The 22,735-nt window shown below is 45.4% G+C and overlaps 2 protein-coding genes and 1 long non-coding RNA gene across 4 annotated transcripts; 2 read left to right on the forward strand and 1 right to left on the reverse strand.

The window, feature by feature from the left end:
- Nucleotides 1-1,056: 1,056 nt before the first annotated feature.
- LOC1271876 (programmed cell death protein 4) lies at nucleotides 1,057-14,770 on the forward strand. Its single transcript, XM_061640742.1, has 5 exons — nucleotides 1,057-2,612; nucleotides 2,828-3,592; nucleotides 3,672-4,054; nucleotides 4,136-4,389; nucleotides 13,313-14,770. The coding sequence occupies exons 2-5, from the start codon at nucleotides 2,845-2,847 to the stop codon at nucleotides 13,383-13,385; spliced, it is 1,458 nt and encodes a 485-aa protein (XP_061496726.1). The 5' UTR covers nucleotides 1,057-2,612; nucleotides 2,828-2,844; the 3' UTR covers nucleotides 13,386-14,770.
- On the reverse strand, nucleotides 7,679-10,320 carry LOC133391025 (uncharacterized). The gene is made up of 2 exons (XR_009764511.1): nucleotides 9,491-10,320; nucleotides 7,679-9,394 (listed from the first exon to the last, which is right to left on the reverse strand). It is a non-coding gene; the product is annotated as an uncharacterized LOC133391025 (long non-coding RNA).
- Nucleotides 14,771-18,479: 3,709 nt separating the features above from the next.
- Nucleotides 18,480-22,119, forward strand: LOC1271874 (piggyBac transposable element-derived protein 4). Of its 2 annotated transcripts, none has more exons than XM_061656492.1 (2): nucleotides 18,480-21,044; nucleotides 21,152-21,977. In XM_061656492.1, exon 1 carries the CDS (start codon nucleotides 19,517-19,519, stop codon nucleotides 21,017-21,019), a length of 1,503 nt encoding a protein of 500 aa, XP_061512476.1. In that variant the 5' UTR covers nucleotides 18,480-19,516; the 3' UTR covers nucleotides 21,020-21,044; nucleotides 21,152-21,977. The 2 variants fall into 2 exon arrangements, with proteins under 2 accessions (XP_061512476.1, XP_061512467.1); XM_061656483.1 differs by having other exon boundaries at nucleotides 18,482-21,044; nucleotides 21,132-22,119.
- Nucleotides 22,120-22,735: the final 616 nt, after the last annotated feature.

A 22,735-nucleotide genomic window follows, 5' to 3' on the forward strand; every position in this document is an offset into this window, starting at 1 on the left:
CTCCTTGTAGAATGAGATGTTGAGTTGTTTAGACTGCGTTTAGAAAACGTTTAACGGCATTTGAGACGCTTCAGTAAACATGCTCGTCATGGGTTCAAGTCTCGAGTGGACTCAGGATTCATAACGAGGATGATTTTAGATCCTACGACTTAGCAGCTATACTGCGCAACTGGATTGCGCTTACGAACTGTTTTAGGCATTTATAGGTACAGGCGTCCCTCGAGCTACGACGATTCGCAGATACGACGATTTTGATTTTGAGAGTGAAACAAATTATGTATTTTTTTAATGTGTGTGCTGATAATCACACACAATTCCAAAGAATCCACAACTACCCCTCTTAAATATCTATATCGCGCAAACGACTTTTGGAGTAAAATTAATATATTATCGGACATTTTTTTTCCAATAAAAAACACGATATCATACATTTCAACTTCAACTTCCGTTATAAACTTTACATTGGCAGATATTCGACATACAACTTTTACGACTTCGCCTTCCTTTGGAACATTTTTCGGTCCCAAATACAGTCGTATCTCGGGAGACACCTGTACTTGCATAACATTGAGTTCTCTTCAAAAATGTGTTTTAACTTGTGAGCTTCCCACTCGAATAGACGATTAGATGGATAGCATTGGTGGTTGTGTTTTCTTTTTTTGTTTAAGATGCTAATAATCCTTACACTCCAGGAAATAAAGATGAAGCATTGGCATACAAAGAAGAAAATGAAAACAATGCAATGATTTTCTGAAAAAAACGCGTAATATGTATAATAAAATTTAATGAAGCCTTACGTATAGCTGTAAGCAAACAATTTGTAAACAGCAATAACAACAAAGAGGTGAATGTCAGTCAAAAAACCCAAAACCTCTATAGAACAAAGCAAAAAAATGCTCCCTCACAAAGGAGCGCCCTTTAGTGGAGATAAACCGTCGCCCCGGGCGAACTCGCTTCGCTGGTGTAAAGGTGCCCAGCGTACACACTGTCGCTCTCACCAACACACACGCACGCGCGTGCGTGTAATGCCGAACACTGTGAACCACCGGACGGTTCCGGCACGCGGCATCGAGCACTCGCAGCTCATTCCTGTGTCAGCCGCCATTAGGTGAAGAGTCGTTTCTCGCTAAGCAATAAGTGTGCACTAAAATCTCTCTCTCCTTTACCCCCCTCAAGCGCCATCATCCGCGTTGTAAAAGGGAGAATTTTGCGTTGCATTCTCTATCGCTAAAGCGATTGCTCTCAAGTGCGTGTGCGTTTTCTTGCAAGGTGCGAAAGTGAGTTAAGAAAAAAAAAAAAAACACTCGAATAGAAAACAACAACAAACAAGAACAAAAAACATTTCGATTTCGTTCGCCGGGAAGCGGTGCCTCTTCCTCTCTATCCCGCCGAGTGCCCTTGTTCTCCACCGCCCCATGTGTGCGTGAGCACTTGAAAGCCGGCGTTTGCGGTAGTGAAAAACCGTGTGTTTGTGTGCGCGAGCCTGTGAAGCGAGCGTGTGTGTGTGTGTGCCTGTGCGAGAAGAAAAGGCAAATAGAACGTACCGGTTCGAAGAACTAACTTTACCTTTTGTTTTGCAAGTTGCGCTTTTTGAGTTTTTGTTGTTTCCCCCGGGACAACGTGTGTGCTCGCTTCTGTTTCGAGCAGTTTCGGGAAAGTTCTTGCACTCTACTTTATCCCCTAGGGGGGAGGAGAGATTGGAGCGGAAAGAAAAAGAACATCCCAGTAGACGAAAAAAACACACATTCAACCGCTGTGTATGCGGGCGTACGCGTAAGCGAGACAGCAAAGGGGTCGAGTGAACTTTTCATTTCATTCTCTCCCATTTCAACTGCAAACCGACCGGCACAATTGGAGCTTGTGTTTCTCCAAAAAGCAGCTCAATTTTCGGTGTTTGTGTGCCTGTGTGTGGAGCCGGTGTTTGCCACCGTTCTTACCCCGGTGGGTGTGAGCGTGAGCGAGACGCACGAAAGAGGAAAAGAAGCACATCCATCAACGCAAAGGCGCGCGAGCGAGAGAAAAAGATAGAGCGCGTGTGTGCGTGCATTTAATGGCTGACGGTGTGTAGTTTTTTTTATTCTGTTGCTGGTACCGGCAAACTAATCGGTTTCGGACACTGCTGCTGCGAACAAAACACGATTGTGTGTTGTACATGTTGCGACGTGTTCCGCCGCGTACCGCTCGATCGCTGCCGTAAGCATCCCCAGCGAACGCACACACACACACAGCCAACAACACAAATAATCCGAACGTGTGGCCCGGCGGCGCACACGCGCAACACGCTCTCCCATCAGCGCAAGTGTGTGGCCCAACACATACGCTCCATATCCCACGATCAACAAGCGCGAGCAGGAGACGCAGCTGCTGCTGTGTGTGCTGTGTGTTGTGCAGCGTGTGTGTGTGGACACTCTTCGTATCAACCGGCGTTTGCCAAACCACGCGCTCTCCTCTATCAGCCGGCGACATTTTGTGTTGTGAAGACACGGCCCAAAGCGGAACACGCGACAAACGCCACTGTCCGTGTGTGTGTGTGCGTATAGCAGAATAGGTGCTTGAGGCGGGTGTGTAGTGGTGAAGAAAAGGAAGAAAAACAACAGAGTAATCAAAAACAGGTAAGTAGAGTAGGGTCCTCCCCATCCCTTCCATTGCCTAGCATATCACCGGACGGTTTATCAATCTCCTCCACACCATTGAAGGGGCAATGTGATCTAGATCGTTTTTTTTTTATTATTGAGTGAACGCCATCTTTTTTTTCTGATGTATCCCAAAAAACATGCGTTTTTTTTGTTCATATTTTATCTCCCTCTTCCTCTCTCGCTTGCAATAGTGGAAGGAGGAAAGATAATGGAGCTCGACAGTGCGGCAGTGCTGGAGAACGGCGGCAAGCAGCTGCTGAACGGCGGCGCTGAGCTCCTCAGCAATGGCGCCGGCGGCTCGCCGGGCGGCGGCGAGGGTAGCAGCGGCCCCGGCTCCCCGGCCAGCGGTGGTGAAGTGGCGGGCGGGCAGGAAGGGACGGCCGCAGGCGGCGAGCTGATGAAGAAGCCGGCCGGCCCGCTCACCAAGCGCGTCCGCAAGCTGTCCCGCTCGAACAGCAAGGACGGCGTGCTGGGGGTGGCCGGCACGCCCAACTTCGTCGCACCGCACCGGAAGTGGAAGAACAGCCGCCGGTCGCGGAACGGGTACGGGCGCGGCCTGCCCAAGAAGGGGGGCGCGGGCGGCAAGGGCGTGTGGGGCAAGCCGGGTTCGGAGGAGGTGTACGACGAGCTGGACGAGGACCCGAACGATCCGAACTTCGACATCGACGCGTACAACAGCTCGCACAACGTGGAGCTGAAGGAGATCGTGCCGCAGCCGACCGAGGCCGAGGTGGCCAAAAAGCTCGAGACGATCATACTGGAGTACTTCGAGCACGGGGATACGCGCGAGGTGGCGGACGCGCTGGACGAGCTGCTGCCGCCCGGCCTGAAGCCGCTGGTGACGAAAACGTTCGTGTCGGTTGCGCTCGAGCACAAGCAGTCGCAGCGCGAGCTGACCTCGGTGCTGATGTCGGACCTGTACGGGCGCATCGTGACGCGCGAGGACATTTGCGCAGGTAAGGAACAGGGGGCGATGTTTGCTTTGCTGTTGGTCTTTTGAAGCGTGTGTCTCATTGTCCAAACCAATTCGCGCAGGGTTCGATCTGCTGCTGGCCAACCTGGCCGACATCATGCTGGACACGCCGGACGCGCCCCATCTGCTCGGCAACTTCATTGCGCGGGCCGTCGCGGACGACTGCATTCCGCCCAAGTACGCGTACCAGTCGGAGCGGGAGGACCTGGACCGGCACGGGCAGGCGGCGCTCGTGCGCGCCACCACGCTGCTCTCGATGCACGACGGCTGGGGCCAGCTCGACAACGTCTGGGGGGTCGGTGGTGCCCTCCGGCCGGTGCAGACGATCACGCAGCAGATGTCCTACCTGCTGCAGGAGTACCTGCTCTCACGCGATCTCAGCGAAGCCCAGCGCTCCATCAAGGAGCTTGAGGTGCCGCACTTCCACCACGAACTGATTTACGAGGTAAGTAGCCGCTAGTGTAAGGGCTCCTATGCTCTCCCCTATTGCTATTGCCCACATCTACCCTTCATTCCTTTCCTCTAGGCAATCATAATGACGCTGGAGGCGTTCAACGAGTCCACCGAGGTGGCCATTTGCGAGCTGTTCCGCACGCTCGACAGTACCTGCATCGTGACGCCGGAGCAGATGGAGCAAGGGTTCCGGCGCGTCTACGAGGACATGACCGACATCGTGCTGGACATCCCGCTCGCCTACTCGATCCTGGACCGCTTCATCCAGCGCTGCCAGCGCGCCGGCTCGTTCATGAGCGAGGCCCTCATCAAGGATATTCCCACCCGGTAAGTGGCATTTTCTTCTCTACTCCTGCTCCTGTTGGGTTAATCTGATTCAAATTCAGGAATCTGAATGACTCTTTGGAATGATTCAATGGATCTGAGTCTCGGTTGGTAAGATTCATGAATTTCGAAAGATTCTTCTATCTCGAAGCATTAATGATGATGATGATGACGATGATGATGACCCATCTCTGACTCCTTCAAATGATTGAGATGTTCGAGGTATCTTACGATAATTTGATAAATCTACAAATATGCAAACGAATAGATGTTTGACAGCTGAACAAAAGCATAAAGGTTTGACGAGTTATTAGCCCGATCAACACCAATTTAACAAGTTGTGAACCCCGAGTCCACTATACGCGCGCACGTCTAAATTCAAAGTCGTTTCATTCTATTAGTTCATATGTGCAAGAAATTTATCCTAATCACTAATATATGTAAAAAACAATAATTTGTTGAATCTAGATTAATGAATGTACGAATGAATGAATGAATCTCAAGGGATTCACAAATCTCAAAACTTTTATAGAGCTTGAGCTTTGTATTAGTCTTCTTCTTGGTCGTGTCAGCCTGAACAAACTTCTGAGACTTCTTGGCAAGTACCGCGCGCAGCCGGATAGTTTGTTTTGCTACGGGGAGAGAAGGTTCATGCGAGGCTTGAACCCACGACGGGCATGTTTCAGGTGGGATTAGGCAAATTCAATATTTTGCATATCATACATCTCTTAAGATTCGTAAATCCTTGGAGATATATGTATATTAATGGAGTTATGAATCTTACAAATTCAAGAACCTTTCAAGATTCATGAATCTTTCGAGGTTGATTAATCCTTGGAGATTCTTGAAAATTTTAATATTTGTAGAGTTGTGAATCTTTGAAGAATTGTGAATCTTTGAAGAATTGTGAATCTTTGAAGAATTGTGAATCTCTGAAGAGTTGTGAAGCTTTGAAGAGTTGTGAATCTTTAGAGATGCATAAATCATTGAAGATTCGATCTGAATTTCTCATCATGAATCACTCATCAAGTAAGATGCATATGAATGAATCTCAACGAAAGATTCACGAAATACAACACTACTAGGCACCCAACGTGTTGCGGACGGACGGAACTGCTGCGGTGGCCTACGTGACGTTGAGCAAGTTTGTTTTTTTTTTTTTCAAGCAGTCCCTATCCATCCATGTGTGTGTGCGCTCGAATTTCGGCAACGCATTTGCCCTTCCCTTTTCTAAACACGCCATGGGGTGTGTTGTTGTTTTCCACATTTAGCCCACTCCGCCGCAGAGAGGGGGAAATCTGAAACAGAGTGAGACACACACACAAACACACACTCCAATAGCTTCATCTCCCCGGGGTAATGACGGGAATATTGAAACTGAAAGCGGCAGTCAGAGCGCCACAAGGCAGTAAAATGGTGTGTTTCGACCTTCGGGCCCGATAGAGCCAACCTCTCGGAAGGGTTTCATCTGTGTGTTTGTGTGTTGCGCATGTGTTGGTGCACACGCATTGGCCATGATGTAATAGGGCACACCGGGGTGGCGCAGGCAAGTGTGTTTGGCTCGGCAGCCGCAGCAGCAGCAGCAGCTTCTTATCGTTGTTTTTGCGTGTTCCCTGTCTCTCTCTCTCTCTCTCATTCCCTTTCACACACACACACATACAAACCCGGTTCGTTCGATTGCACAACAACGAAAGGGGATGGTGGTGGGTTTCTTTTTGCCTCGTTTCCTTTGTTGCTTTTGCTCTCTGAACGGAACGAACGGAACAACGCGTCTTTTGCGTCGCAATTTTTTGGTCCGCCGTTCCATTCCGCGCGCACAAATACCATTACATTCGCGCAACTCCACACACACACACACACACACACACACACACACACACACACACATACAGGAGCGGCTGCGGTCATTTTTCCATCGCGTGATGTTGCCGGGGGAGAGGGGAAGAGAAGCTGGAGAGACAGCAAAACACGTCTATCGGCATGTCCATTCATCCCCCGAACTTTTCCTCCCCTTGAAAGGGGTTTTGTGTCACAATGTTTCCACACGTGTGTGCGTGTGTCAGTTTTGTTGTTGTTTTTATTTTTTTTTTCATTTCTATTTTTTTTTGGAACCGTTCGCTTTCGACACCACAAAGCACAACAAAATCAAAACGAAGAAGAGCATACCCCGTTTGTTACCGGTTTGTTTTTTGGCCTTCATGTGGACCGAATGTTGTCCCCGTTACACCAACACCGCACCTCCTCCCATCCCGCATCCAATTCTCTCTTGTGTGTTTTTGTTTTGATCCTATCGAAGCATCTAAACCCTCCTCTACACCCCACCCCTCCCCTCCTCTCACCGTCCGGAAGTGTGTTTTATCTACCCAAAAACAAACACTTGTAATGTACGCACGTGTATGTGTGTGTGTGCGATTTGCTATCTCGACGTGTTTGCCCAAATTCGGGAGTTGTTTTGCGACGCAATTTTGTGTGCGGTTTGTCATTCGGAATGCCGGCTCTATAAGCTGGCCTTGAAATGTGTGTGTGTGTTTGTGTGTGTGGCAAAAACGGGTGGTAGGAGGGAAAAAACGGAAGCAAAACAAAATAATCGACTAAAGTCGAAAAAGTGAGGTTAAGAGAAAACATAGAATATACATAAAAAGATCATCGATTGAGATTGAAATGAGGGAAAGGAAGAGAAAACAGCACAGCCAAACGGTTTGTTGTTTTGCGTGTGCGCGATGTGCGTCTCGGTGTGTGTGTGTGTGTTGCGCTTTTTCTTGAAGGTCACCAGCTTTTCCGGCCAATCCCGGGGGGACACCCGGAAGTCAAAGAATCGGGGGAAGGGCGATCCATTTGAGGCAAAGACGCAATTTTCTTCGGTGACCTTCATTCCGGGGGGAGAAAAACAATCAAAATACACCACCCGAGACTTTCCCTTTCATTCCCATACAAGGTGTTGGTGGAAAATAACGCTTTCTTATCGATTTTTGGATAAAATAAGCTAAATTAACAAAGTGTCCCAGTTTCGTTAGCAAAACACACTACTCCACGCATTGACTAACCTGTAAAACAAAAAAAAAATTCGCTCGCAAAATCATCAGCAACGAGCAATGTTTGTATTTTTCATATTTTCTAATAGCAAAACAAAAAAATTTAAATGTAACGAAATCAAATAGGAAAAATTGGCACTCTAACACTTAGCGCTTTTGGCAATGGATGGATGGGTTGGAGAGTGTTGACATAGTAACAGCTGCCTGCTGTAAGTGTAAATTGGAGTATAGATGTGTAGGATTAGCCGAACTCAAATTGCTTTCCTCTTAACAAATGCGAATGTTTATTTTCAGCATACATTTACAATCTCACAAAATCATTACAAACAGCTGTTATTTTATTTTCAATTTCTTTGTTTAATGTAGTACTAGGTACTAGGGGTACATAGCGTTTATAGTGCGTTGTACAATTGCACTAAAATACATTCAACCCGGGGCAACCCGACGCTAAACAAAACCGTCACGTTGGCGCGGGTCCAGTCCATGCCTTAACTGGCTGCGGTAAACCTCAACGATACCACCCGAGAGCCCTGCGCTATATGTCCCTGCAGGATCACGAATAAAATGGGCTGATGGAACGTACGCACTTTTAGCAAATGGTTACAAAACAATCAAATTGCCCTTTTCTTTATCATACTTACACCGGTTTCGAGCCCAAAACAAACATTGTTAAGCTGCTTTTGAACATTGTTCAACTAGTAGCAAACATTCGACGTCTAACTGTAATACTGATGCCCATCTGAACTTCGTTCCATCGTAACTTAACAAGTGGTACCGGCCTCTCGATCCGTTAGCTGTAGCTGAAGCTTAGACTTTTGGTTGTGGCTTCATTTACACAAAAAAACAGTTTGAATGTGTTTTCCAATAATTTATACCAGTACTTTCGGAAATTAATAATTGATTATTAAATTACTGCAAAATCAAATTGAAATGAGGCTCCAAACAATTCCAATTGCATCGTAATGATCATCGAAGAAATGAACCCGAGTATTATAAAGTTTAGTTACGATTGAACGAAGCCCAGGAAAGCATCAGAATTTCAGTTGGCCATTTAAACGATTCCTTATAGTTGAACATTGTTCAAAAGCAGCTTAACATTGTTGCTTTCGTGTATTGGAATAGAGTCACACAAAATCATTTCCGTTTGGGTCTGTTTTTTTTCAAACATTTTACTTTTTTTATAATTTATAAGAAAAAATGGTATTTAAATTTGTCTATGTTAAAAAACACATGTGCAGCATCACTAATTGGTACATTTAACATACACCTATGCGTCGATTTGACTGTCGCTTTAGTTTGATTTTTGTTTTTACCATCAATATTGTCATAATTTCCCGTCGATTTATTGTCTCTCGTTTACACGGTTTTCCAGGAGTTCTCACAGCAGTGGGACACATTATAGACCCTTTCTTACGGGAAGTGCACTTTATATGATGGTAATTGGACTCTATAGCACCCTTTTTGGACAGGCTCCTTGGCAATTCAAATTAGATTTGTCCAATAAGGGTGCTATAGACTCCAATTTCTAACATATAAAATACACTTCTCATAAGAAAGAGTAAAGAAAATGTCCCACAACTATGAGAACCCTGTAAGTAAGGAATATGGCCAAACAAGGAGATTTGTATCTATTGTTGTTGCTGCCACCGGTTCTGCGCTATCGCGCTCGCGAGGAGAGGAGACCCTTGTTTAAGGTGTGTCCCGTTGCGGCGGCTTGTCAAGGGATGCAGTGTGGGTTGGAAGGGTTGATTAATTAAAACTTGGCTCTGACACCACTACCGGGACCGGCCACTACTTTGTTGCTGATTGTGATCCCGTTTTTTCTTTTTTAAAAACAACTCTCAGCCCCAGCTGCACCATTTTCCTCCCGGCAGCTGCTCTCGGAGGGAGCGGGCGTATATGTTGTAACTCACACGCACACAATCGTGTACCTTTTTAGATCGATAGCAGTTCATCGAGCACAAGTAGGAAATGATCTTAAACGAATTTAAATAAAAAAGGCGTTAATTGAGTATCAATTGATGGACACACGTTACGAATTTAGGACAGGGCGCGTTCGGATTCAATATTACATTTTGAAAACGGAGGAATAAGCACTTCTCAAGACACAGTCGTCTGCCGGTGCGGAATGTCTTCTAAATTAGTAATACGCTTCAGGTATGACTGTGAGAAAACAGAGGGCGTTCGAGACGTTGCAAAATCAAAACAAAGTATGCGTCCCCCCACTACTCCTCCCTTTCTAAGTAATAGACTCCTCGTGTCAAAAACATGTCTCACAAGCACACACATACACACCCAACCGGGAGACCTACTTTGTTGTTTATTAGACGGCAGTAGAAACAATGTTATGTTCAATTGCCTTCGAGTGTATCAAGCGCTGATTAGTGTAAACTAACATTAAACGTGCACTGAAGTATGTATTTTTATCAACTAATTTGCTTTTACGTTTTAGGGCGAATCATCCTTCTTTTTTTTTAGCCGGCCCACTATGTTGGACATAAAAATGCGGACACACACACACATACACCCATACACTATTTCCGTTCGCTCGGTTGCTGATGTTGCTTCATCGGGGGTTTATATTATGCTTTTTATGCAATCCAAGCTCTCATCTCCCTCTCTCTTCATATATTTCTCTCTCTAGCAGCAACAACACGCACCTGCGCATTCGCCAGCAGCAATGTATTGGGAAGTTCGCTTCCTCTTCCCTCACCGAGACAAATTCGTGTGGTGTAGCGGTAGGCTCTAGCTGTTCGTTTGTGTTTGTTTTGATTTTGCCAGTTTGAAACGCCCTTTCCAAGCCGAAAAACAGGCCCAAACGCAGCCAAATAATGCGTACGTGCGTAGAAGCATGCGGCGAACGGCACCAAACACACAGACACACCCCGAAATACAGAGAGAGAGAGAGAGAGAGCGAGTAAACATGAAGAAACTTTCAACGCCAAAATAATATACACAAAACATTCGTCTTATTTTCTGCAACTCAAACCGATGAGGAATGTTATTGTTTTCTGCGTCTAATTAGAGTTTTAGCAGCACACCATAGAAAGCTTTTTAACTTAAAAGTGGAGTCATGCTTTATGGTTGAAACGAAAAGCCTTTTTTTTTAGAATACTGAGCCTCTTAGGCGTGGTAAATAAACTCAATCGAGGGAAGGTAATCGAAAACCATCGTTTGTCAACTCCCTCGGATACACACAACATCATGTTTTTTTTCCACCCCGCTCCAAAATAAAAACGCTCGCGGGAAGGGGGGGGGGGGAGTGGTGGAAGGCGTTGTTTTCGATTGCGCGCGCCTAATGCCTACCTCTACCTCACCCCCCCCCCCCCCCCGTCCCCAAAACAACCCTCTGGTTTGTTGTTGTCGAGTTAGTTGCGTACATGTTCAAGGTCAGCCCGCCCTTGGAAATATTAGCCCGTTCTTTTACACCGAAAAAAACCCTCCCCATGCCCCCGTGTTTTGGTGTGCTGGTGGTGGTGTTGCCCGTTTATAATGCCATACTGCGTGCTGCTAATGTGTGTGTTAATGCGCCGTGCATTAATGCTCAGCAAATATGTTCAAAACAAAGTAGCAGCACCACACCCGGCGTGGTGGTATGCGAAAAGAAGAAGAAGAAGGAGAGCCGGCATTTGGTTTGCCGGCGTGTCGTGTGTGCGGTGAGTTTTGCAAACCGGCACCGGCGCCGGCACACACGGGCCCCGGGGCGCGCGCTGCTGTTCGGTTCTGCCTTCTTGTTTGCGTCGCACAGCGACAAATGATAAAATAGCACGGGGCAAGCAGTATTAAAAATAAGCAACAAACTCCTCTACCGTTGCGGCCCTCTCTCTCTTTTCGTTTCTTTTTTTTCTATCTATCCGTCCCTTTGCGCCCTGTTTGTGTGTTGCATTGGACTGTTTTGTCCCAGACCGCAGAGTTTGCACGTTAGTGTCACATCATGATTCGCCCCGCCAGTAGTGCTGAACACTGCGAAAACCTGTTTCAAACACGCCCCTGGTGTGTGCTGTGGTGGTTGCTTGCAATGTGCACAACTGTGTCTGCCTGCAGTTCTCTTTGCAGCAAAAATTGATGTTTATGTGCACCCATTACACTGCAATGTGTGTGTGTGTGTGTGTGTGAGTTGAAGGTTGTGAACGGGAGGGATCGTTAACCCGATGCGGCTTGGCATGCATCTATGATGATGCATTTGCTCTTTTGCGTGGCGGCGGGCGGGCGCCATCGAGAGGTGTGTTTAGAAGGCGAAAACGTAATGGCTGCATGTGTGGATGCTGCCCCGCGTTGGTTGGGCATTGGGTTGGACCAAAACAGGCACAGCACAGTTTGCGAGTCGTGTTGTGGAGTTTTACGACGCAATACACAACGGCTTGCCGGGCACCAGCGATAATGGCAATGCAGCTACTTGAACAGCAAAACAACACAAAACCCAAGAACATAGCGAAACATAAGCACAGAACACTTTCGCTTCGTTCCGCTCGCTTCACCCTTCCCTCCCCCCATATATTGTTGTTGTTTTGGGCATTGGAACGAATCCAAGCCACAAGTTAAACGCGCTCTCGGAGCGTTTTGCGCTTAGTGTTTTTAGTGTTACAAGGTAAAAAGGGCAAGCCAATAAAAACAGCAGTTCGTCGTTCCGCTTATTTTAATGAAGCTAGTCATACGTTCCTCCCAGTGATGGGGGAAAAAATGAAGTTTTTGTTCGGATTGAATTCTGGCTCTCTGAAGTTTTCTGGAATCCATTTCGGATAGTAGACCCCGGAATCAGTTCCCAGAATCGATTCCGTAATCGGCTCCGAAATTGGTTCCGGAATCGGATTCGGTTCCGGAATTGGTTCCGGAATTGGTTCCGGAATCGGATTAGGCTTTAGAATCGGTACCGGAATCGGAATCGACTCCGGAATCGCAATCAACTCCGAAATCAGAATCGTCTTCGAAATCGGAGTCAGTTGCGGCATCTCCATAAGACTAGGCGTTTGGGTTCTATGATGTTGTATAATGATAACCGCAAAGAATCCCAATTTACCTGTAAACGATCCACTCTCATGGAGATTTCCGGACTGATTTCGCTTTTGTAACTTCTTATTTCAATTCAAGAACTGATGCTCATTCCGGAGATAATTCCATTTCTGAATTCAATCCTGATTCCATTCCCAGATTAATTCTGATTCCGGTGCCGCTTTCGATAACGAAATCGATTCCGGAATTGGCTCTGGAGTCAACTTCGGAATCAGAATGGGCTTCGGAATTGGTTCCGGCATCTCCATAAGACACTAGGCGTTTGTGTCCAATGATGCTGTATATTGATATCCACAAAGAATCAAATTTATTTGTAAACGATCCATTCCTGATGGAGATTTCCGGACGGATTTCGCTTCTGAAACTTCTTATTTCAATTCAAGAACTGATGCTTATTCCGGATTTAATTCCAATTCTGGAGTCAATCCTGATTCCGTTACTAGGACCAATTGCGATTCCAAGGTCAATTCTGACTCCGGAGCCGATTCTGATCGCAAAATCGGCTCCGGAATCGTCTCCGGAATCGACTCCGGAATTGACTCCAGGATTTGCTCCAGAATCGACTCCGGAATCGAATCCAGAATCGAATCCGAAATCGGAATCGACTCCGGAATCAAGTCCGGGCACGGAATCGACTCCGGAATTAATTCCGAGCTCGGAATCGGCTGCGGAATTGATTCCGGGGACGGAATCGGAATCGGCTAGGTCCGTTTCCGAGCTCCCACCACTATCTCCTCCTCCTCCAGCGTCCATTAGAGTGACGACACTTTCCCTAGAGTTGTGCAGGGATATTATTTTTACCTGCATATTACTTCTACTACAAACTTCCAATATTCTTATCGCTAACTCTTGTGTTTCCTTCTTCTTCTTCTTCTTTTTTGCAGTGGCCGCAAGCGTTTCGTCTCGGAGGGTGACGGTGGCCTGATCAAACAGGTCAATTTCCAGCGCGACTTTTAAAATGTGGGTGTGTTCCGCTCCAATCTCTCGCGCGCTGCGCATCACCCAAACTTCTTGGCGGCGGCGCCCCCACCCCCACATATTGCAACCACCATTCATTGAGGAAAAAAAAATAAGATGTCAAGGAACGAGGAGTTGAAAGGAAAAGGATACGGAGAGAGAGCGAGAGAGAGGGAAGAGAAGAATGGCCCCGGCGAATGAAAGCAAACGGGCGCGGGTGTGTGAGATATAGGATGCGTTTTTTTGAGCTAAATTTGTTGCGGAAAAGCAGAAGGATCACGGAAATGAGGAAAAAGTTACAACCGCTACACACACACCAGATATATGGGGAAGCGCAGAGGATGAGCGCGGCTAAAAGAGAGGAAGAAATTCATTCATACTCTTTATAAAACAAAACAAAAATCTATTACCTGTGTATCACGCTATAAGCAGCAAGAAGAAGGAAAACATTAACTTCTTTTCCTAACATCCCCCATCATGATATGCCCTCTTCAATTCCTCCATTTATCTACCTACTTACATATATACTAATATGCGTGTGTGTACAGCAGGGACATATGTATTATTGTTGCTGCTCCGCCCCGGACATAACACACACTCACACTGTCTGTGGGAGCAGCAGGGGCAGCAGCACCACCAGAATCAGGGCGAATTCAATTAAAGCCTTATTAAACAAAAAAAAAAAACACTAAACTTAACCGTGAGTCGGAATTTGCGCGAAATCTGTGTGTGGGACGAGAGATTGTCCTTTTCGCTTCGTTTTTGGTTGTTTTTGTTTTCTTCCTTTTTTCTATTGCACTAATTAATTGTGAAAAGAATATTTTTGGTTTTATTTTTTTATATTTTTACTGTACTGAATATTCACATCGTGGGCGCGCAATTAGTTTTTGTTTGCTGAGAGGAAGAGTCGCTAAGGTTACGGATTAACACAAAGCTTAAAAGGACGCAAATATTTGACGGCAAACACACTCGTACGGCAGAATGCATAAATGCATATAATACATAAATTACGCGAGGCGAAATGAACTGAACCCCCCCATCAATGATGAGTCCATCATCATTCCCCCTTACCCTTCGCCCCATTCCGACATCCCAGCGTAACTGTCTTGTTCCCACACTGAAAACTGCTTTTTTTTAGATACAGGAAAGATCGATAAAGAGCGAGAGAGAGAGAGATAGAGCGAGAGAGAGAGAGAGAGAGATAGAGCGAGAGAGAGAGAGAGAGAGAGAGAGAGAGAGATAGAGCGAGAGAGAGAGAGAGAGACGGGAAGAAATGAAAAGGAAACGCATGTGTATCGACCACTAACGAAAATCATTGGCATTTCTCCTTGTTAGATTAAGTTTGTTTTAAAGCGCTTTTACAAAGAGAGAGAGAGAGAGAGAGAGAGAAAAAGAGAGGGAGACAGTGCGGAAAGGAGAATTCATTTAGCCAGGGTAACGAGAGCAAAATCGTGCACTGTTCATTTAGTTTTTTTTGTTTTCATCTTTTCATTCAAGAAACTTAGTCATGTGTTCCTTTTGTGAAGAAAAGCAAGCTTAAACGGCGTTCGTTGATCGTTGATCGTGATGGATATATGGATGCTCAGAAGGAGACGAGGAGAAGGAAAAACACAAACAAGCAGAGGCATTGTGCGTAGAATTCAAAACAATCCTCTCACTCGGTCTCTTTTTCCCCACTTTCTGCTGCAACATTACATGCAATCGTCGGGAGAGGCAAGACAAAGGAGAGATTAGGGCTTGCGAATAGCTTTTTGCTTTTGTCTACTTTTGCCTCCCGTTTTTTATTTGTATATTTTTTAAAAAGAAAAGCGCGCGCCATATTTTTGTTTAAAAGCGTAATTCTTATCCAGTGAAATTTTATACTTTTCTCTTCCTGTTTTTTTTTGCACATTTAATACTTTAAAATCATGATTTCATTCATATCCAGTGTTTGCTTTTTTTGGTTCTCCCGCTTTGGTTCATTGATTAAGAAGCGTTGTAGGGGAAAAAACAAGACACATATGTAGACCATCACCAATCGTGTTGTAGTGGACTTGGATAGCGCGTAGATGAAATGCGAGTTATTACTAATATCGGCTTTGTTGTGAAGAAATCGGCTAAAAATAAATGGAACTTCAACACTAGCAAAAAAGGCGCTTTGGAAAGATTCGGAAGTTGGTTAACACGTGTGTGCTGACTTCACTTCTACTTAATTATGTCGTGTGTCAATCCTAGCTGGTAGGATAAAGGGAACCAAACACACCACTCAACACACTCTCTTAGACATTGTGGAACACTTCCCAACGCTTAGCGCAACTATCAATAAAAGCTTAAGTTGCAGTAAAACAAAATTCTGACACAGCACGAAAAAAAAAAACAACCCAAAAGAGATGAAGGGATTACGTAGTAGTGTGGTTGGAGGAAGGTTGGTGTAAACGATGATGATGGACTTGAAGAAGCGAGCGAGCAGATTGATCACCGTTTCCATGGTTACGTTTTGAAGGTTAAATGGTGCAGGCCATACTGCGTGTTTCGGTCATTAAAATACCAAATTCAAATCGCTTTTTATTGTATGCCATTTATGGAACCCAGTCCCGACTCTTCCCTTTCGCCAAGCGTCAACACACATCATTTTCATCGTTCGTTTGGATAGCGGCCGCCGCATGATGGCGCAAAGCATAATCTCTTGCATGGGATAAACAAAACGAGAATAAGAGAGAGAGAGAGAGAGAAAGAGAGGAAGAAAAAAGAGCATCGCATATTACTACTAAAACATTATACAAAAACAGACAAGACAAACGTATGTACCACACAACAACAAACTATTAAAACATGATATGGAAAGTTAGAACGAGAGAACGCCGTTTCTCCCTTTTTTGGTAGATGATAAGTGAACAAACAAGAAATAAAGAACAAACAAAAAAAAAAATACAAAAAATAATGAAAAATCGTAAAAGAAACGAGTTTGGGAATTGGTGTGTGACGAGACGAGACGCGGTGGCCCAACAAAGGCCACAGCGGGAAAGAAATCGCTTTTGGTTGGAGCTAGATAGCTCCGTTATTGGGACAGATACTGCTACTGAGCATGGTTTCAGGTGAAGTTCCACAGACAGGAATTGAGTCCAGATCTGCTCCAGGACGGGTGTGGCTTACGGGATCGGAATTAGTTTTACTACCGATATGCAATCAAATAAGCTCCAGATCCAGTATGTGTTCGGGATCAGGTAGTAAAGCTACGACCGGATTTGGACTGAGCCAAAACTCGACCGGAATCGTCGGGGATCAATTCGCCTGATCGATATAGGGCCCGAGCTCACTTTCAGATTCGGATTAAGGCTAGAATCAGTTCCAGGGCCAATGTTGGTTCAATTCTAAGATCTGTTTGGTTTTGGCAGCAGTTGCAGCACATAGGTATGGGTTCTGTCAAAGTTCCGGGATCGATATGGATTTTGAATCTGTTTTTCTTTATGTCCTTGGACCAATCGGGCCACCAATTGAATATTCCCAAATTGATATTGGGCAGCCCTGTACTCGGGCCAACTTAAATAGCAGATTTAAAATCGATCGACTAGGGACTAACAATTGATGTTGATCGTACACAGCATCGGTCGCATTTTGTTGTTTGGGGAACACAACTTCATGGATGAGGTACTTATTAGCTATGCTTATGCAAAAAATAGGCCAATATCTTTTTAAAATCTCAAAAAAAAAACCTTGAACTTGTAGACTCTTTTCTCGGATGGTTACATTTTCATAACAAAACGATCAATTATCTAGCGAATGTTGACTGGTGATGAGCTAAAATTATAAGTTATAGTTATTATTCATTAGCGTTGTCAAAAGGCTGCATTTATACTTCGTGTGCTCATTAAATAATCTAAGTTTAGAGCACTATTTAATTTTTTAACTGAATCACTTTGCTTGGTATTGTATGAGTGTTTTTAGATACTGGTGTGATTATTTTCACTGCCATAGCCCCAGAGTATTCTCACCGTTCTATCGAGGAGATGTAGGTGGTTTAAAGAACATATTTGGAGTAATGTATGAGAATTATTAAATGGCCGAGTTATGGCGACCGCCACTGCACGTATGAGAAAATGTCATGCGAACTGCTTTGCTCATTGTACCCTACCAGCATTAAACGGCTTTGAAGGTATTTGTCGTAACCGCAGCCCTTGTCATCGTTGTTTCATAAACATCCTTCAATACGCCACTTGTAGTTTTCTGAAACACTCCTTTATTGTGGCTCACCTTCACTACGTCCGTCCAAAAACTGATCGCCTTTTCGCGTTTCGTTTCCATCCTGCCGCTCTCACATGCGATCTCACCGAGTCGCTCCTCTCTTGAAATCGCGCTTCACTGTTGATCTCTTCTCACCGTGTGATATCTCACCGTGAGATCTGCGGGCTGCGAGTCTCTCACTTGTCGATAGGCTTCTCGTTCTATCGCTATTTCTCTCTATATCCTTCCCTTTCGCGACCATCTCTATGCTACGTTTTAGTGCTAGTAATTCCCCAAGTGCCACAAATCCACTAAACGACCACTAAACGGCTTCTAAACGGCTCAAGTTCTCTACCTGAACGGAATATAGAAAGACTTCGTTTAGCAGACGGCAAACGACTCATGCATTCTAAAAATAGCGAAAAAGCTGGTGGCGCTCTCTGTTGGTGGGATACCCCAACCAGTTGAGCTTCATCGCTTGGAGGAGAGCTTTCTCATTTCCTCTGTACTGTTGTATGGTTTCGCATTGAAGTTATGCATCGCTAGAACTAGAACGGCGATACGATTGTTTAAATACTAAACTCCAATGATAACCATCAGCACTGAAGCAAGTGAGATTTGAGTAATAGTCGTTGGTGTTGATACCCACGTATCTGACCACACGACCATTCATATAGATTTTTGCTCAGAAAGTTAGAAGGCATCATAAGATGAAACTTGTCGAAACACATTGTAAGAAAAGGATGGCAATATAATGATGAGTTGTAATACGCCATCTATTGATTAAACCAATGAAGCTGTGGAGCTTTCATTTTTTTTCTATGGATATTCAATTTTTCAGTCGTTTAAGCTTAATCTGTGGCGCTTGGGTGTTTTATTTTAAATTTAAGTTCTAACTTATTATTATTATTATTTTTGTTATTATTATTATTATTCTTATTATTATTATTACTATTATTCTCTACAGTATTTAAAGCCATAGTCGCCTTAGAAGAAATCTTAGAAATCTTAGAAATATTACCCTTAGAAATATTTCAACTAAAGCTTCAACCGAAAAAGGCAATCTTTAATAGAGTGAAATAAACCAGGTTTTAACATAACACGTAGATCGTGCTATCGAATCTCACACTCATTTCTGGGAATCACTACAACAATGCAGGGTTGAAAACGGTCTCAGCAAGGTTGTAGCAAGTTGGCAAATTCAAATTTTAAATTCAACTCGAAACGTGTTTCATTGAAATATATCAAAAACTTTTAGTTACTGCTAAATGCACTGCTAATCGCCTTCAATTCGCCGGCGAATAAAAGGCGATTAGGAAGGCATTTAAAGGAAGTTTGTAGGTAGGGTGCATTAACCCAACATGACTTAAAACCGGAGCCGATTCTCGGAGTTGAGTCCAGAGCCGATTCCAGAGTCGACTCCGAGGCCGGAATCGATTGACTTCAGAAATGGAATTAGCTCCGGAATGAGCATCAGGTTTTGAATAAAAAAAAAGTCCGGAAATCTCCATCAGAATGGATCGTTTACGAGTAAATGTTGATTCTTTGCGGATATCAATATGCAGCATCATTGGACCCAAGCGCTGCATATTGGGGACCTTACGGAGATGCCGAAACCGTCTTAAATTTCGAAGCCGATTCGGGAAACTGATTCCAGTCCTACTATCTGGAATCGATGCCAGAAAACTTTCGAGAAGCTGGAATCAATTCCGGCGAAAACTTCATTTTCCCATCACTAGCCCCTTTTACCCAGTTTGGACGAGATCATTGTGGATGATCCCTCTGATCAAGCTGTCAAACATGTTTATATTCTACCATCGGGTGTGTTTGTGAAGACAAAGGCAGTTGTGTTCGAATCGCCGACGGAAGCAGACCACACCCCGTGCTCAGCGCGCTTACCTTGGAGTGATTTTTTTCCTGCATCTTTCAAAATGTTTCCTCTACCCTCCAACTGTGACCCGGTCTTTACGATGGCAGCGCTGGGTCCATATGTTGTGATTGAACCTCTGGACTCTGAATACGTAGTAAATGACACCGGCCCGGCAGCGTGTGCCGAAGCGACACCGAACACTGATGGGGGCGGCGAGCCCGAACAGCAGAGCGACGACGACGACCTCATTTGCCTATGGGAAGAGCCGCAAACGTTCGGCATATTCGACGAACCGGTCGGCACAAACGTCCCATTCGACGGGGCTGATGAACGGACTGCGAGCGAATATGCGGCACTAGTGTGCGACGACGCGCTGTTCGACATACTCGTGAAAGGAACCAACCGGCACCGAAAGCAGTGGGCAGATTGTATGCGGGCTGGAGGGCAATCAGTTGAACCGTACCGGAAAGTCACCGTGGCCGAGATGAAGCGGTATGTCGGCCTGCTGCTGGTGATGGGGCAGGTCAGAAAAGACTGCCAGCACTGCTACTGGTCGACGAACCCGCTGCTCGAGACGCCCGTGTTTGCGAACACCATGAGCTATAAGAGATTTCAACAGATAAGTCACTACTTTCACGGGATGAAGCAGGCCAACCGAACGTACGATGCGAAACCGGTGCTGGACCACCTGGTACCGAAGTTCCAGGCACTGTACGCACCGAAGCAGCAGCTGATTGTGTCGGAACTAACGATACCGCAGGACGTGCTAAACGGCCAGCAAACCGAGCCGCCCAACCACAGCGAAGACGCACAGGGAAGCACGCCGGAAAGCGCAAAGCGGCTAAGGCTGCTGTGCGAAAGTGACACCGGCTATGTGCTGAACGTGGAACTTGCCAACCAGCAGCTGGACCAGGTCGCCCTCACGGACGTGTCCATCGTGCGCCCGTACTACGGCCGCTGGCACCATGTGTACTGGGGCAACGACGGGATCACCGCCGCTGCGGCGGAAACGCTGTACGCAAACCAAACGCTCGCCTGCGGAACGCTCCGGAACGATCCGGACGGAACGGTGGCCCCCGAGCGGAAGAGTCCGGTCCTGGTGATGGACGGGCAGGGCAAACGCATTCTCTCGACGATACACGGTGCGGCTGCGATGCAGCCTACAGAGGGCGAACCGCAAGGCCCGCCACCGGCCTGTGTGGCGGACCTAAACCGACACTTGGCAGATCTGGAACGGTTCGAAGGTTTGCTCGTCGAAGAATACCTGTCGAACGCAAGCGTCGGGTGGCACATACGCACTGTACTGTTGCTGATCAATGTGGCGCTGCTCAACGCGTACATCCTGTTCTCCCAGACCGACACGGGTAGCCGATTTACGTTCAACGTATTCCGGCTAGCGGTCGCCAGGGAATGGGTAGGGGCGAGTGAGCCACTCGAAGAGCCCACAAAATTTCTCCCATTGATCCGAGGAAGGAAGCGGAAATTTCTCCCATTGATCCCAGGAAGGAAACGGAAGGAAACGGGCCTACACAACAGGGTGCCAAAACATCCTGCCCGAAACTAACGGGGAACGCAAGCCGATGTAGGAAGTAAGTTGGAAAACGTAGAAAGTAAGCATGTGGCGGTGTTATTCTAAATATTTCTTTCTTTCTTTCATGCACAATCATTATCCGCAGCCGTGCAACGAACTGCGTAGAGCGCTTGGGTTGGAGCATCTTCAACACCTGTGAATTTACGCGAGTACGCGAACTCCCAATATCAACTCCTAATTCGACCGCTTAATGTTTTTTTTTTGATAATATTTTAATATTTTGATATATTTTATGCTCTTTTAGCAACTTTATGTGCAAATAATACCTGCTGGTCAATAAAATATCTCTTACAGTATGTTTCTTCCTGTTACCAGTATGGCTGTGTCCTTCCCGAGATCCTGTGTGATCTTTCAGAACTTCAGAACTCGCTCGCGTAATCCGCTGACATTCAATTATTATGTCGATTCCTGTGTAATTAACCGTGTTACTGTTGTACTTGCAGATCTTGGGGTTCTGCTAGAACGAGATCTGCTCAGTAGGAGTACGTAATTGGTCGTACTATGTAGACTATTGGTCACTCATACGCAGAATGTGTAGAGATCTAGGGGACGTTACTTGTAGTCAGGTCCGTCCTGTACTTGAATATGCATGTTGTTGGAGTTAGAATTATTATTTTCGAAGATCAATTTGAATTTTGCATAAACTAAACGGTAGGAAACTAAGGTTAGGGTATAAACAAGCTCGATGTAAATAACTGCTCGAACCAACACTCATTGTTGGTTTACTGTTGGACAACATCGATGCACCATCATTATCGTCGCAATGGTCCTTTGGTAATCTGTTTTACATCGATTTAATGTATGTTATGACTCGATTAACAAAATTAACTTCTTCTGCTGCTTCTCTGTTACCATTTACGAAGCCTGCCCGTAACTTTACCTACTCCGTTGATTTCTTTCCAATGAGCTATAAATGTACAATTTCCGCACCTGTGAGTTTATGTGAAATTAGTTTAGTTTTGCTAGCTTAGCTTAATGTTTAGGATTAATCGTAATTGTATAGCCAGTGTAGGCATACGAGTGAAATAAAATGAAATAAAAAAGTAAAATAAAATATAGCTGGTAACTTTGAAGTTTCTAGAATAGTTTTTTTTATTTTGCATTGAAAAACTGTCGTCATTGTTTGGTAAGGAAAGGAAGATTGTGCTACTGCTGGCGGACCTAATAAAATTCACGTTTTTACATGAAAGAATCACGGCGATCACATAATCAAACGCATATTAACGGAAAGTTACAATCACGGTTTCAATCTTATAAGACTCTTTCCGCCGTTGCCTAACACGCGTGCAGCCATGCCAGTTCCCGAGAGCTGCGTGTTCGCCGGTCAACCTCGTTGCGACCGCGCAAACGATGGATTGCACGCACACATGAACCGGTGACTGCTCATGCATCAACGGTGAGTTACCAGTAGCAGATCCATCCGGCCCAGGTTAACTCACACATGTCCAATAGCTAAAGAGCTGTGAGTGGTACGGCATTTGAAGAACGTTTTCCGACGCGTGGCTCAAAGGAACCGTACAGAAAGTTTCTAAGTAAGGAGATCCGTAAACAAAACGAGGTATTCCACTTCATACAGTGGTGGTCGGCACTGTGCGTCGTGGATATGAGAATGCCGCATCATCATTTCTTCAATGTATCTATAAAAATGGCTTGAAAAGCGTCCGAAAATCTTCCTGCAGCAAATGCAAC

The sequence above is a fragment of the Anopheles gambiae genome, chromosome X (assembly GCF_943734735.2).
Source record: "Anopheles gambiae chromosome X, idAnoGambNW_F1_1, whole genome shotgun sequence".
Lineage (NCBI taxonomy): Eukaryota > Metazoa > Arthropoda > Insecta > Diptera > Culicidae > Anopheles > Anopheles gambiae.

Coding starts and splice junctions, on each gene's coding strand:
- LOC1271876 (XM_061640742.1), top strand. CDS start 2,845: ATGGAGCTCGACAGTGCGGCAGTGCTGGAGAACGGCGGCAAGCAGCTG. Junction 4,055..4,135: donor ACCACGAACTGATTTACGAG/GTAAGTAGCCGC, acceptor CCTTTCCTCTAG/GCAATCATAATGACGCTGGA. Junction 4,390..13,312: donor ATCAAGGATATTCCCACCCG/GTAAGTGGCATT, acceptor TCTTTTTTGCAG/TGGCCGCAAGCGTTTCGTCT.
- LOC1271874 (XM_061656492.1), top strand. CDS start 19,517: ATGTTTCCTCTACCCTCCAACTGTGACCCGGTCTTTACGATGGCAGCG.